This window comes from Brachyhypopomus gauderio, unplaced genomic scaffold, assembly GCF_052324685.1.
Source record: "Brachyhypopomus gauderio isolate BG-103 unplaced genomic scaffold, BGAUD_0.2 sc79, whole genome shotgun sequence".
NCBI classification, from domain to species: domain Eukaryota; kingdom Metazoa; phylum Chordata; class Actinopteri; order Gymnotiformes; family Hypopomidae; genus Brachyhypopomus; species Brachyhypopomus gauderio.
Window position 1 is genome coordinate 1,280,210 of NW_027506900.1, and position 14,988 is coordinate 1,295,197.

General features: G+C 44.5%; 1 protein-coding gene across 1 annotated transcript in view; it reads left to right on the top strand.

Moving 5' to 3' along the window:
• Window positions 1-14,681, top strand: part of LOC143492579 (uncharacterized) — a 49,131-nt gene extending 34,450 nt beyond the window's left edge. Inside the window, exons 38-49 of the mRNA XM_076990924.1 lie at window positions 5,426-5,601; window positions 5,691-5,760; window positions 5,882-6,006; window positions 6,112-6,143; window positions 7,592-7,742; window positions 8,751-8,791; window positions 12,025-12,147; window positions 12,840-12,938; window positions 13,029-13,157; window positions 13,316-13,355; window positions 13,728-13,845; window positions 14,129-14,681. Coding sequence (XP_076847039.1) covers window positions 5,426-5,601; window positions 5,691-5,760; window positions 5,882-6,006; window positions 6,112-6,143; window positions 7,592-7,742; window positions 8,751-8,791; window positions 12,025-12,147; window positions 12,840-12,938; window positions 13,029-13,157; window positions 13,316-13,355; window positions 13,728-13,845; window positions 14,129-14,351 — 1,327 coding nt within the window. The 3' untranslated portion in view covers window positions 14,352-14,681. The remainder of the gene's footprint in view (window positions 1-5,425; window positions 5,602-5,690; window positions 5,761-5,881; window positions 6,007-6,111; window positions 6,144-7,591; window positions 7,743-8,750; window positions 8,792-12,024; window positions 12,148-12,839; window positions 12,939-13,028; window positions 13,158-13,315; window positions 13,356-13,727; window positions 13,846-14,128) is intronic.
• The last annotated feature ends 307 nt before the right edge of the window (window positions 14,682-14,988 follow it).

The window sequence follows — 14,988 nt, forward strand, 5'->3', positions numbered from 1 at the left end:
GCTCGCGCAGTGTCCTGTGCTCGTCGTTGTCTAATGTGTACACGTCTCTGTGTGGAAGTCAGTGTTACTCGTGGGCTATTGCGCAATACTTGTTAATCATTAAAAGTGACGTTTGCTGTATTTCTTAGGTTCTGTGTCTCGTCCTTCGCTACGCTCCCATCGTCACAGTTTGGTTCTGCACTTTTTAAAAATCATCATTTCATTTAGTGTTTTTCTTTAACATTTTTCCTCTAACTTTAACGTTTTAATTTAACATTTTCCTCTGACATCATTTCCTGGCTACAACATATGAAGTATACAAGATATGAAGTATTCAGACACATTCTGCTCAGTCAAAATTAATATCCTGACAGTTTGATTCATAATTTGAATGTCTATGAAATATACTGCATATAAAATGTGTGACGCTGGGACAGAGGCAGCAGGAGGCAGAGGTGAAGTAAGCTCGGGTTTATTATCCATGATAAATATCAACAAAAAGACTCAGGCTCAAGGGCAAAAGGTAGCAACAGAAATAAGAACACCGAAGTAAGTCTCTCTTGAGTAGCAAGGGCAGAACTCTCCCTGGTAACGAGGCGCTGAGGCAGGAGAATGAGCAGCGCTGGAAGGATCGACCTGTGGGAATATAAAGGGACAACCTAACACGGAACAGGTGCTAGAACACAGGTGATTGTGAGCGTGGGAGTGTCCTGCGTGGTGAGGGTGTGCGTTGTGTGACGGGGGGCGTGGCAGTGCTAGTGCGGGTCGCTTGGGGTGCCCTCTGGTGGCGTCCAGGCCGACTCACCGTGACAGAACCCCTCCCCAAGGATCCTGCCAGCCGATCTCTCCTCGGGCGCCCCGGGCCACGCGGAGCCGGAAGACCAGGGTGCTCCCGATGGAAGGAGGCGATCAAGGAAGGATCCAGCACCTGGGAGGCAGGGACCCACGACCTCTCCTCTGGTCCATAGCCCTCCCAATCGACCAGATACTGCAGTACACCGCCCCTGCGTCTGGAGTTCAGCAAGCGACTCACCCCATAGGCCTGCCCGTCTGGCAGCTGCAGCGGAGAAGGGGGACGCGGTGCTTCCTCAGCGCTCAACGGGCCCTCCCGGAACGGCTTTAATGCAGACACGTGGAACGTCCTTGAGATCCGGCGGTCCGCTGGCAGGTGCACCTGGTAAGTAACCGGATTTATCTGTCTGGAGATGGTGTACGGACCTGTGTAACGGTCAGTCAGTTTTCCTCTTGGTCCCAGGCGGCCGTCGCTGGTAGCCACCCACACCTTGTCCCCGACTCGGTATGCGGGCGCCTCGCTCCTTCGGCGGTCAGCTTTGGCCTTGAACCTCCGTACCGCTGCCTCCAGCTTGCGGTGAGTATCCGCCCAAACCCTCTCGCTTCGCTGGCACCACTCCTCGACTATAGGTTGGTCAGAGGAGGCGGCGTTCCACAGGTAGAGAGGTGGTTGTCGGCCTAGTACGCACTCGAACGGGGTTTTACCTGTGCTCGATTGGACCAGGGAGTTCTGTGCATATTCCACCCAGGTGAGTAAGGAGCTCCATGTGTCCGGATACTCGCTGCAGTAGGCTCTCAGGAATCGTCCCAGCTCCTGGTTTATACGTTCCACCTGCCCGTTGGCTTGTGGGTGGTATCCTGAGGTGAGGCTGACCGTTATGTTGAGTTTGGATAAAAACTCTCTCCATACCTGAGATGTGAACTGAGGCCCTCGGTCGGAGACGATGTCCTCCGGTAACCCGAACTGCCTGAACACCTCCTTAAACAGGATCTCTGCTGTCTCCCAAGCCGTAGGCAGTCCTGGTAGAGGTATGAACCGCACCATCTTGGAGAAGCGGTCTACTACGGAAAGGATGGTGGTGTTTCCGTCCGAGTCAGGCAGATCTGTGACGAAATCAACCGCTATGTGAGTCCAGGGCTGAACCGGTATGGGTAAGGGAAGCAGCTTACCCGCGGGAGGCACACGGGGCACCTTGCTCCTGGCACAGTCCGGGCATGAGGCCACGTGCCGCAGGACGTCTCTGTGTAGTCCCGGCCACCAGTAACGAGCTCCCAGCACTTGTGACGTCTTGGTTGTGCCGGGGTGACCTGTGCCTAGCGAAGAATGCGCCCAACTGATGAGAGGAGTTCGCTGCGCAGGCGGGACAAACCTGCGGTGAGGAGGACACCGGGGGTGTGGGTTGGCCGCCGCGATCGCTCGGTCGATCTCCCAGTCCAGCGCGCCTAGAAAACACTCCGTTGGAAGGACGGGCTCTTTTTCCGTTGACTCTCTGCTCTCCGGGAAAGAGCGAGAGAGAGCGTCAGCGCGTGTGTTCTTCTCACCGGGGCGGTACGTCACCTGAAAACGGAATCGGGAAAAGAACAGGGACCATCGCGCCTGACGCGCATTCATACGTTTCGTGGATTTTATATACTCGAGATTTTTGTGGTCAGTGATCACTGTGAACGGATGTTTCGCCCCCTCCAGCCAATGTCGCCATTCCTCGAAAGCCAGTTTCATGGCTAGTAATTCTCTGTCGCCGACTCCGTAATTTCGCTCTGCAGAGCTGAGTTTCCTGGAAAAGAAGGCGATAGGTTTGAGCGAGCAGTGTTTTCTGAATCGCTGGGATAGCACGGCCCCGACCCCTACATCGGACGCGTCTACCTCCACCACGAACGGGCGTTTCGGGTCGGGCTGGTGCAACATCGGTGCAGAAGTGAACGCCTGCTTGATCTCGTTAAACGCGTTCTCCGCCTCTGCAGTCCAGGTTATCCTCTTCGCCCCTCCACGCAGTAGGTCTGTGAGAGGCTTGGCTAACTGGCTATACGAGCGGATGAAACGCCTATAAAAGTTCGCGAAGCCCAAAAATCTTTGGAGCTCGCGCCGTGTGTGAGGACGGTTCCACCCCTTCACCGCCTCCACCTTTCCCGGTTGCATATGCACGGAGCCTGACCTTATGATGTAACCAAGGAAGTTCACCTCTGAAAGATGGAACTCGCACTTCTCCAGCTTGCAGTATAGCCTACTGCGCAGGAGAGTGCTCAGGACTGCCCGCACATCCCGGACGTGTTGGTCCCGGGAAGGAGAATAGATGAGGATGTCATCAATGTAAGCGACGACACATCTATTCAGATATTCCCTCAAGACCTCGTTGATGTACGCCTGGAAAAACGACGGTGCCGACGCCAAACCGTAAGGTAAGACCCGGTACTGGTAATGACCAGTAGATGTACTGAACGCCGTTTTCCACTCATCCTCCTCACGGACCCGGATGAGGTTGTAGGCGCTGCGCAGATCCAGTTTGGTGAACACACTCGCCTCCCGCAGCTGCTCCAGGGCCGAAGGCACCAGAGGCAGTGGGTACGAGTAGTTCACCAAGAGGGAATTGAGCCCCCGATAATCCACGCATGGCCTCAGACCACCGTCCTTCTTCTTCACGAAGAAGACACTGGCTGAGGCGGGCGAGGTGGAGGGAGTGATATAGCCCTGCGCCAAAGCCTCTTTAATGTATTGCTCCATCACCTGCTCCTCCTCTTGTGACAGGGGGTAGATCCTGCATTTGGGGGGAGTCGTGCCCTCTCTCAGGGTGATGGTGACATCCCAGGGGCGGTGTGGTGGTAACTGTGCAGCTTTAGATGCGCTGAATACCTCCGCGAGGTCCCGGTACTGGCTTGGGATCGCTTGGGGATGAGCGACATTAGGGCTCTCTATACTAGTGGTCAGCATGTGATAGGGCTTTCGGCGACCCGCACGTGAACGTTTGGACAGAGTGGACCAACGGAGAATGCGACCTGAGGACCATTTAATGAGGGGATTGTGCAAACGAAGCCAGGGAAGACCTAATGTGACTGGGTGACGTAAATGTGGTAGAATGTAAAATGATATGTATTCGGTATGACCCTGTATGGTGAGACGGAGGTAAGCAGTGCGGTACTGGATCACGCCCCCGCCCACAGGTCGTCCGTCCAGCGCCTGCACATGCCTCGGTTTCTCCAACTTCTTCAAGGGGACCCTTAGCCGCTCCGCCAGACTCTGCTCCATCACGTTCCCCGACGCTCCCGAGTCCACTAGGGCAAGAACCCCCACAGAACAGCCCCTGTAAGACAACCAGGCTTGGATGGTAAGTAAATTACCGGTCAAGGAGTTACTCACCCGAGCTCTGCCACCGCTCGGGCGAGCGGTCTCCTTGGTCGTGGTTGTCTCCCCGATCTGCATGGGTTCGGGTCTCTGGTTCTCTTTGGGGCTCGCCGGGACCGGAGTGGTGTCGCCAACGGGACCGTGAGGAAGTCGGCTTGTCCTCTCCTGCAGCAGACGGTCATAAGTGACCGCTAAACGCACCACCTGTGAAAAACTCGCCCCTTCCTGGCGACACGCGAGCTCTGCCCTTAGCTCGGGGCGTAAGCTCGCGACGAACGCGTCAACGAGAGCCGCATCATTCCACCCGGTGTTGGCGGCCAAGGTACGAAAGTCCAGGGCGTATTCCGCAGCGTGCCGTGTGCCCTGACGCATCCTAAGCAGGCTCTGTCCGCACGCGCTGCCCTGTCTCGGGTGGTGGAATACGTCTCTCAACTCGGAGACGAACGCGTCATAGTCCCTCAGCAGAGCTGATTCGGTTCGCATGAGCGCTGTTCCCCATTCCAGCGCTTTACCCGTGAGGCGGGATAAAACGTAAGCGATCTTTTTCTCAGGACTGAGAGAAGACCGATACGTAAAGTACAACCCGCATTGCATAAGGAATCCCTCGCACCTGTCTGGTTCCCCTCCGTAGGGCTCGGGAGGTGCGATGAGACCTCTATCCTCTCGTACAGGAGGAGATGCGCTGCTCGCCTGGGCAGAGAGAGACTGCAAGCAACTCGACATCATTTGCATCATGTTCTTAATCTCCGTGATCTCTTGTTGCTGTCTTCCGATGACCCTACCTTGCGTGGCCAGTATCTCCAACGGAGACGGCGCTTCTGCTCCTGCTGTCGACGGCTGCTCATTCTGTGACGCTGGGACAGAGGCAGCAGGAGGCAGAGGTGAAGTAAGCTCGGGTTTATTATCCATGATAAATATCAACAAAAAGACTCAGGCTCAAGGGCAAAAGGTAGCAACAGAAATAAGAACACCGAAGTAAGTCTCTCTTGAGTAGCAAGGGCAGAACTCTCCCTGGTAACGAGGCGCTGAGGCAGGAGAATGAGCAGCGCTGGAAGGATCGACCTGTGGGAATATAAAGGGACAACCTAACACGGAACAGGTGCTAGAACACAGGTGATTGTGAGCGTGGGAGTGTCCTGCGTGGTGAGGGTGTGCGTTGTGTGACGGGGGGCGTGGCAGTGCTAGTGCGGGTCGCTTGGGGTGCCCTCTGGTGGCGTCCAGGCCGACTCACCGTGACAAAATGTTTATCATTCTTTAATACTGTTTGGTTAGATCGGTTTTTCTGATGTTCCATTCCTCCATTTTGTTCTTTTTAAGGGTGTTTGATAAATGCCGTGAAGTCTTTCCAGCAGACTATGTATATAAGGCATGTCAATTTGACACGTGTCACATGGGGGAGGAAGCAGGCTGCTCCAGCTTAGAGGGCTATGCTAGAATGTGCGCTAAACATTCTGTATGTGTGGACTGGAGAAACTCAACTAATGGACTATGTCGTAAGGAACAGAAAATAACATTGTCATTAAATATTGCATTATATTAATATATGAATGGACATTTTCATCAAGTTCTAATTTTTTTATAGCACACAGCTGTCCCGATCATAAAGTCTACAGGCCATGTGGACCCAAGGTTGAGAAAACCTGCAATTCAATGTAATGATAAGATTATTTTCAGATCATTAATATCAGATAATTAAACTACAGTATGTTTTGGTCATTTGTCCTTTTGTTTCACTGTTGATAAGTGCCATGTGTTTCTTTGTGATGAATTCAGGTACAATGAAAAGTTTGTGACATGTGAGTCTGAGTTTTGTAATGATAACTTCAGAGAAGGATGCTACTGCTCTGAAGGCACAATCCTCTTTAACACTGAAACAGACAAATGCACAAATGCCTGCGGTAAGTACATACTATAAACATAATTGATTTATTATGCAGAAAATATCAATGATCTAGTGAGCTTGTCAAGACTCCTCAACCTACTGAACTGTTTCTCACTCATAGGTTGTGTAGATTCTAATGGACAGCCCAGACAGGTAAGTCCACTATGTGGTTTATATTGTTTGGTAGGGTCAACACAATACTTCCCTCACACTAGGGACTACCTGACATATTCAGTTAAGCCTGTACAGTTTGTGTGTCTGGCATATTAATGGAATGTTTTAGGATATTTAAAATTTTCCATAAGGTTTTTGTAGTGCATGAAACCTTTGGAATGTGTTTCTGACACATTACCAGATTTTCCACAGTGTAAAATATACTGAAATTGAAGCAATCTAAGAGACATATTTTAGAAATACAGCGAGTATCAAGGGAATGACCTGCTGCATGTGACATCACAAAACAGGAGGAAGGTGCAAGTGAGCTCAAAAAGCATTTTATTAGTTAAGAAAAATAAGTCTTCAGAGAAGCAGGCTTGGCAAAGTCATTGGTGGCTAATGACCATCTGTGCAAACAATGACCATCTTGTTTGTCGTGTGAGTACGTCCTAGCCTTGCCCTGTCCTGCTCTGCCTTGTTCTCTCCGTCTTGCCTTATTAGAGTTTTCGTTCGTGTTCCATGTCGGTTTTGCATCTCGTTCCTTTGTCTCCCTGCATTTGTCTGTACATGAGTTTCCTTGCCTTCCTGATTTGTTCTTGGTCTAGGTTTTGATATCCTTGAGTTGTGTTCCTGTGTTTACTTTAGTTTCCCCTGTCTGTGTATGGTTTATCCTGTGCCCTTCTACTCCCTTCCCGGTTATTGGTCTTGTCTCTTGTAGTGTACTTTAGGTTTTAAGTTTAACCTCGCCGTGGTCTGTTGTATTCTGCTTTCGTTGTGTTTAAGTGTAGTCAGGCATTGTCAATGTCTATCTCTCCTTCGCTGTTACTCCCCTTAGTGTTGTTATTCTCCCCGCTCCATTTTGGTAGTGTGCATGTGGAATGTTCGTATGTATTATTGCTTTGCTTAGTTGTCTGGTTGTCTCATTCGATAGTATTAGTCTTTTATTGTATAGTGTAGTCGCTGTTTGTGTCCTGGGTTTCTGTCTAGTGTTTTGTTGTTTCCTTAATAATAAATATTCCCAACTTTGTATTTGCGTCACCCCTGTGTTTGATAATCGTAACAGGATTAGAGTGAGGTAAATGAGGACATGTGTAAGTGATTATTCAATAAATGGATGATTGGGACAGGGGACATGAATGTGTGCTGTGATAGGTGCATGTGGTGCATGAAGACTGGCTAGGTAGTACTGGGTTTGTATAATAATAATAATAATAATAATAATAATAATACATTTTATTTCTAAGCGCCTTTCACAACACTCAAGGAAACTTTACAAGAAATAAATAAAACAAATTATGGAGAGAACACAATACGTGCCAAAGGACATAAAGCATACAATAGACAATAAAGTAAATCACAAGGAATAGGCTATTTTATATAGTAAATACATCAGCATTTTATGTATACAGTATTTTATACCCTCTTATCATGCATTTCTCCTGCAGCCTGGAGATAAATGGAACACAAACTGTGACGAATGCATATGCTCAATGGAGACCTTCAGTACAGTCTGTTCCCCTATTAGCTGCCCACCCTTAGAGTCCTGTGAGAAACCCGGCTATGAGATCCAGACAAAGAACTGCTGTCAGACCTGTGGTGAGTGAGCAGTGCAGCCTTTTTGATTTGTACAAGTGCAAACTACCTTATCATTTTCTGTATAATGCAGAAACAGTGGAAGATACTGGCCAACATGTACAAGACTTGAGTTTGAATGAGTGTTTGACCATGGCACCATCAAGAATTAGGTTAAAATAAGAAAGTTTATTAACTGTGGATTTAGAAGATGTGAGTAGAACTTTAGGATGTTGATGGTCATCCACCTTTTAAATATCTTGAATAGAGCATAGTAGAGTGTTGTGGTAACTTGGGTGCTAATATAGATCTGTGTATGATCAGCATGACCGTGGAAGGGAAGATCATATCTATGAATATTGTAACCAAGGGGTAACATATAGAAAATGAAAAGTAGTGGACCAGTAGAGAGGAGGAGATCGTTGGCTTGGAAAAAACTGCAGAGGCTACGTATGTTAACTGGGCTTGCACAAAAGGCTAGAACAATAATGAGCAGAAATCAACAAGGGAAGTAAACAAGGTTTAATGTGGAATAATGAGGCTGAGAACTAAATGAAGAAACACATGGAAACAAATAGACATGGAATGGAAAACCAGGAAATAAAGCAAAATAAAGATTTGAAACAGGAAACCATTTGAACGTAGATGCTTTTATGGGAAACACTGGGACATGCAGGCATGATAATCTTAAAGATATTAAGTGATCATTGTCATATCTACATATCCATGTAGAAAATGTATTTTGTTGGAATATTTGTTTTAATCGGTTTGTGTTTAATAAATGTGTGTTTGTTGTATATGTTTAACTCATTGCATATTAATTCATGATACACTGTCATGACAGATCTGTAGACTGTATTTTTGTTTCAGTATCACTATCAGTGATTGGCTATGAGCACAAGTAATAGATTAGATTAGATTAGATTTATTTTAATACAAACAAGGAACATCATTTACAAATACAAATCAATAATAATAATAATAATAATAATAATAATAATAACATTCCTGTTTGTTTGTATGTTTGTTTAGAACCTAAGCCTGTCTGTGTGGTGAATGGCACAGAATACCAGGTGAGATTTTTTTTACTTTCTGTGTGTATTAGTTTCTGTGTTATGCTTTGTTTTTCTTAAAATCATGTAAACCAGACTGGGAATATCACATTTGATGCATGTTTTAAGCAAGAGATCAGATCTATGGGTAATACAATCAGCCGTGTGCTGTTATGACCTTGTCTAGATCAGGCCATAACAGAAAATGGTTCGGCCTGGAATTGATACAGAATGTGTTTTTTCATGTATAAGTGAAGTACAACATCAGAGGAAGGGGGAATATATTATAAGAATGTATAAGAATGTAGTACAAAGTGGTATGGCTGTACATAACTATCTTATTCTTAAAATATATTCTAAAATATATTTATTTAGAGGAAAAATGAAATAATGAAACATAACATTTGACTGTAATGTATATTAAAAGGTTACAGGGTGGATGGTGGGGTGGGGTGGGTGGTGGTGCATGATTTAATGTGGAAAGCAGTGATTGCAGATGGAGTCTCTGACAACTCCACCATCTCTGTTGTCACCCACATGCATGTAAGGTTCCTCATCTGTGGGCATGTCAGAGATGGTAGGCTGTCGCTCTTCCTGGATGGTTGCAATGTTGTGTAATACCACATATGCCATTATTATGTGGCACGCCCTATCAGGGGTTACTCTGAGTCCCTTCAGGCACTGGAACCTGGCCTCGAGGATTCCTAGGGTCATTTCAATTCTTGCCCTGGTTTTGCTGTGGGCCTGATGGTAGCGGGACTGTGGTCCAGGTGCAGGATCTGAATAGGGAGTCATAAGGTATAGGACAGGCAGGGATACCATCTGTCTCCATGAAGGAGGCCGTCATAGTGTCCTATAATCGCACTAGGGTTTACAATGATTTAACTATTACACTGCATGTAAACAACTAGCAAAACTACCACAGGCCTACTCTGTTCAGATTTGTTGTACAGTGTGGAATCATACACGGATCCTGGCCATCTGGCTTCAACATTTGTGATGAGGTGGTAAGCATCACATATGATTTTGATGGGGAGAACGGTCAGTTACAATAGCTACGCTATTTTTGTTACCATTAAAGATAAGTACATTATTCATTAAGGATTATAAATGTTAGTACCTGTACATTAATGCTATTGATGGATTTTCTGTTTATGTAATCACCTTCATGTTCTAATGGTGCTGTAATAGGTAGCATATGTAGGCAGGGGAGTAGCAGTTAATTCTGGGCCCTGTACACTCTTAATGTCAGTGGGCCCCTATAAATGCCAGAAAATGAGGCACATGAGCAAAGTGGGCCCCTCTCCCTACTCGGGCCCTGGGTAGCCAGGTTCACTTTTCCCCCCACTACCACGCCCATGTAAGTAGGTTCCATCAATGCAGCCAATCACTCTAGGGAATCCTTAAAATGTAAATGGAATGAAGGTTGTTATATATTGCTTCTCCTTTGCTTAATTTCTTTATTGTCCGTGTGAATTAAAGACAAACCAACGATGCTGTGGAATTCCTCTTTGATGTCCATAGCTGGCTTATGCCCAGGAAACACCACAAAACTGGGCACTAGTCGTTTTAATGCCAGACATACTTTACAGACCAACATTCAGTAGCTTTGCTGACAGATTCCGCATCTTCTACACTATAAAGAAAAATTCCACTAGCAAAAAAACGAAGAGCGATGTATAACAATCTGGAGAGAATTTAGGGTTGATCCGCAATGTGTAATATTTGAAATTTGGCGCTTAATAATGTTATTGATGTAAGTAATGGATTGTGCTGAAAAACGATAACGTTCATTAAAAAATAATCCGAAAATGATAGTAGGCCTATGTCTATTCGGGGTTTTATAAGGCATTCCCGACGAAAAACTCAGTAAATAAAAAATAAACTGATCTTCAATATCCACATGCTCTTCGAGGAAAGGACAGATCATGATGACGTGTTTGTAACTCTGGTTCAGGTCCAAGTTAACCTGCCAGCGAGCAGGTTAGCTTCAGAGCATAAGTTGCTATAGTAACTGACTCAGGTTCTCTGTAAGCTCGGTTTCTGGAACGGAAAATCTCGAGTTTCCGTGAACTCTGAGTTAACTTACCCGGTTTTCTCGCTTAACCCGCTTCTTAGAATACCCCCCAGGTCACCCCTAGTTAATGTATTTGTAAACGTGATACAAGCGAACTATTCAGTCAGACAGCTATTTCTTGTGAAACAAAATACAATTACAATTTCAAGCTTTAGCCAAAATTCCAGCACTTTTCAAACCTGGAACACAATGCAACATTTAAATTCGTCAGGTAAATGTTCCTTCCCTGTTTTTGAGGGGTATTTCTTTATACTACCACATATCGTTACGGAGGACTCTGCAACGAATGATAAAACGCGTTTGCCGCTCACAGGTTCATGCGCAGTGTGCGGAGTCGAGTGCTACGATGAGACGCAAAACTAACTTGGCCAAGAAGAAAAACATGTATTTTTATATTACAATATGTATTTTTACTAAGGAAAATAAAAATAGTAATGCATAGTTACTTGGATAAGTAACTTTAATCTGATTACTTGGAAATTGGAAATAGTGACTCATTTATTACTCATTTGTCACGTAGGGCTACGCCCCCTCTCCTAGCTGTCACTCCAGTTTTCCTGTTCCCTCGTGTCTGTGTTGTTCCTTGCCAGTTGTTCACGCCCTGCTTGTCTGTTTCTATGGTTTCCCCTTTTCTGCCACGCCCATGTCATTATTGTCTTCACCTGATTCTAGTCCAGTCCTGTGTATTTATAGTCCTTGTATTGCCCATGTCTGTATCGGTTGTTTTGTTCCTATGCCTTGTTTGTTTCTCGTGCCCTTTGATATCCCCGTTACATGTTCTAGTTGTGAGTATTGTTTCCCTTTGCGTGTATATCTGCCAGTTCCGTGTTTTCCCGTAGTGTTTAGTTCCGTCCTAATATGCCCGTGTATATTTCTTGTTCTGCTTGCTCACCCGATATGACCCGTGCCTGTTAAAATGACCACGTCTTTGGAATTCCGTTCAGCAAATCTTGCTCTCCTCAGCGTTTGTGTCTGCCTCCCTGCTCTGCATTAAGCAGATTGTTACATCGTTACTGAAAAAAGTGTTAAGACTAGAGTAACACGTTACTGACATCACTGCTTATTAGGTACAGTCATGACAAAATTGACTTGTAAAGTCACAGTAAAGTAACAGTGACTTCCACAATGCTCTATTCTTTACACCCATTTTGCTACTTTCTTTATAACCATTTTACAGCCTGGAGATTCAGTTCCAGGAGGCCTCTGTGAGACTTGCCACTGTAGTTCCAACATGGACTCGACTACAAATCTACATAGTGTAGAATGCTCTCCTGTGACCTGCAACACAAACTGTACTCAGGTAATGACATTAACATAAGGTCTAAGCGATGTCTACACTCCACCCCTTCCCTTCAACCCTGGACCCTCCATCCAAACATTTGTCCAAAGCCCCTTTGACTTGTGCACTCTGCTGGGACTTACCAAGTACACAAAAAGTTGTTGACTGGCAGGGATAACCAGGTTTCCTGGTTCTTGTATTACCAGTTTCCATTGCTTTCTTGTTTCATTGTTCCGGTTCTGTTAAATAGTCTTCTATGATTTTGATTTAGTTTCTTATTCTGTCATGATTCCTGATTTTTCTTTCACTGATAATGTCTATCCATCTCAGTTACTGTTCTTAGTCTAATTGCCCACCCATTATGACCATGGACTGTGTTAATGACTGTTAACACTCCTTTAACTCTTGCTCCTTTTAGCAGCTTCGTCCCACCCAGTCACTCCATGATGCCCATTAGATCTTTGTATATATGCGTTATTCGTTTCACATGTCTCTTTTCTTTTTATGTGTTGCACTTGTGTCTGGTTAATGTCTATATATTTAAATCTGCGTGTTAGATGTTTTTGTCAGTCATTGACTGACTGCGGTCCTATTTTATTACTGTAAGTGTTCACTACATGTGAAATAAAACATTCTATGTTAAATGCGCTCGCACTATTACACCCTGGTATATTATATCCTGTTGTGCTATAAATTATCTTGTATTTATGTAGGGCTACTCATATAACACTGTCCCAGGGAAATGTTGTGGAGAATGTGTACCACAGCACTGTGTTTACACTGGACCAGACAACACTGTACAAACAATTGAGGTACAGTGAGCAGTTCAAATTGAACTATCCTATACACATTTTGACAGACATTTCAGCTTGATCATTTTTGTTTATTTGTTTTTCCATCAGGTTGGACAGAGCTGGAACTCTTCAAATGAAAAGTGTGTGACCTATAACTGCACTAAAGTTAATAACATGTTTGTGTTGGTGAAAGTCCTTCCTGTTTGTCCTGAGTTTCATAAAGAACAATGCATTCCTGTGAGTATATGTCCTGTGCTCACTTTTACCTAATATGCTAAATTAACTGTACCCCTGGGTACTTTTATTACATTTTATATAAATGTAATGTTAATGCATAGTAATCAGATATAACAACAATAATAATAATAACTCAAGTGTACCATTGTTTTGTCAAGGGTACCGAAAAAACCACAGCAGACGGATGCTGCAGTACTTGTAAGATGATGAACACGCTTTCTCGGTTTCTCTCTCTCACCATTTAGTTATATTACCTATTCATAATAGTTCTATTAACTGTAATCTTTCTGTTACTTAACTAAGAAAGGGAATGCCTTGTCTTGGCTATTATATTTGAATGATACAATAAAATATAGGCAGGAAATTATAACAAAAAATAAACAATTATAGATATTTAATATATTTTATCTGTTTGTCCAGTATAACCCTATAAGGCTATACCGCATGCAGATTAATTAATTAATAATTAATTAATAATAATAATTACTAATTAATAATTACTAATTACCGATTAACTAATCACACTGGACACACACATACGTATGAGTGCACCTATGTTTCTTCACTCAGGTGTGCAGAAAAATTGCCGTACTATGACGAACATCACCTACTTGGAGGCTGACAAGTGCATCTCCGTCAACCCTGTGGAGATAGCCTCCTGCTCTGGTGCCTGTGACACCAGCTCTATGTGGGTGCCCTCACTTCTAGAAACACAAACACACTCACACACACTAAGGAGGTATAGCAAAAGTAGATGAAGTTTGAAATGGGAGAATTAACACCTACTGTCACCAACTTAACCATACTGCCATGCTGTATTTTGTTTGTACATTTTACACACACACACACACACACACACACACACACACACACACACACACACACAAACACACAGCAAATCTGCTAGACCTTTTTAAATTTCCATCTCTCTCTCTGTTCCTCTGATGGTTATGTCTCTTCTGCCTGTTCAGATACTCGATGGCAGCAAACAGGTTTATGCACACATGCTCATGCTGTCAGGAGCTGCGTACCAGCAAGAAGCAGGTGCAGATGCGCTGTCCTGGAAAAACCCATAGGACATACACATACACCTATAATTTTATTGAAGAGTGTGGCTGCAATGTTACCGAGTGCAAAGATACAAATACAAGTAATGAAGGCATGACTAAAAGCCAAGAAGAAAACACAGAGTAATTTCTCTTACTTGCTAATGACACATCTGATCATGAGATATTGTGACATGTCTAGAAAGAACAAAGTTCCAGATGATAATTTCTGAATTAGTAGGCAATGCATTGTAATGCAATAGTAAAAAAAGTAAATAACTATGTGAGGCATAATCTTTTGGGGGTACTGGATTCTCTTTTTCTGTCATAGAGCAAAGGTGCTGAGTATAAAAGCTCTTTAATTTCTTGCATGAATTATGATTACAAATCCTGTTTATTTTAATGCACTATTTTTATTAAACATGTAATTTCTTTTTAAGATTAATGATAAATAAAATTAATCAAACTGCAACAGTAATGGTGTGTTCAGTTTTCTTATTGAAAGGAAGGATCAAGCACTACATGTTAACATCCATAGAATAATAGCATATGTCCATCCATTCATACATTCACAGGCACACATTTATTAGGAACACCACCTTAATGTTTAGGTTTGGCTATTTTAAAATTTAATATTACCAGTATATTATGGAATCTCCTCCTATCCGTGCCATATTAGCCTCCAGCATTAAAGCAGGAGATGTCAGGGCAGGCCCCAGCGCTGCCCCGCCCATGACCACCAGAGGGCGCTCGTGGTCCTCTGTCAGGGCAGGTCCCTCCACCAC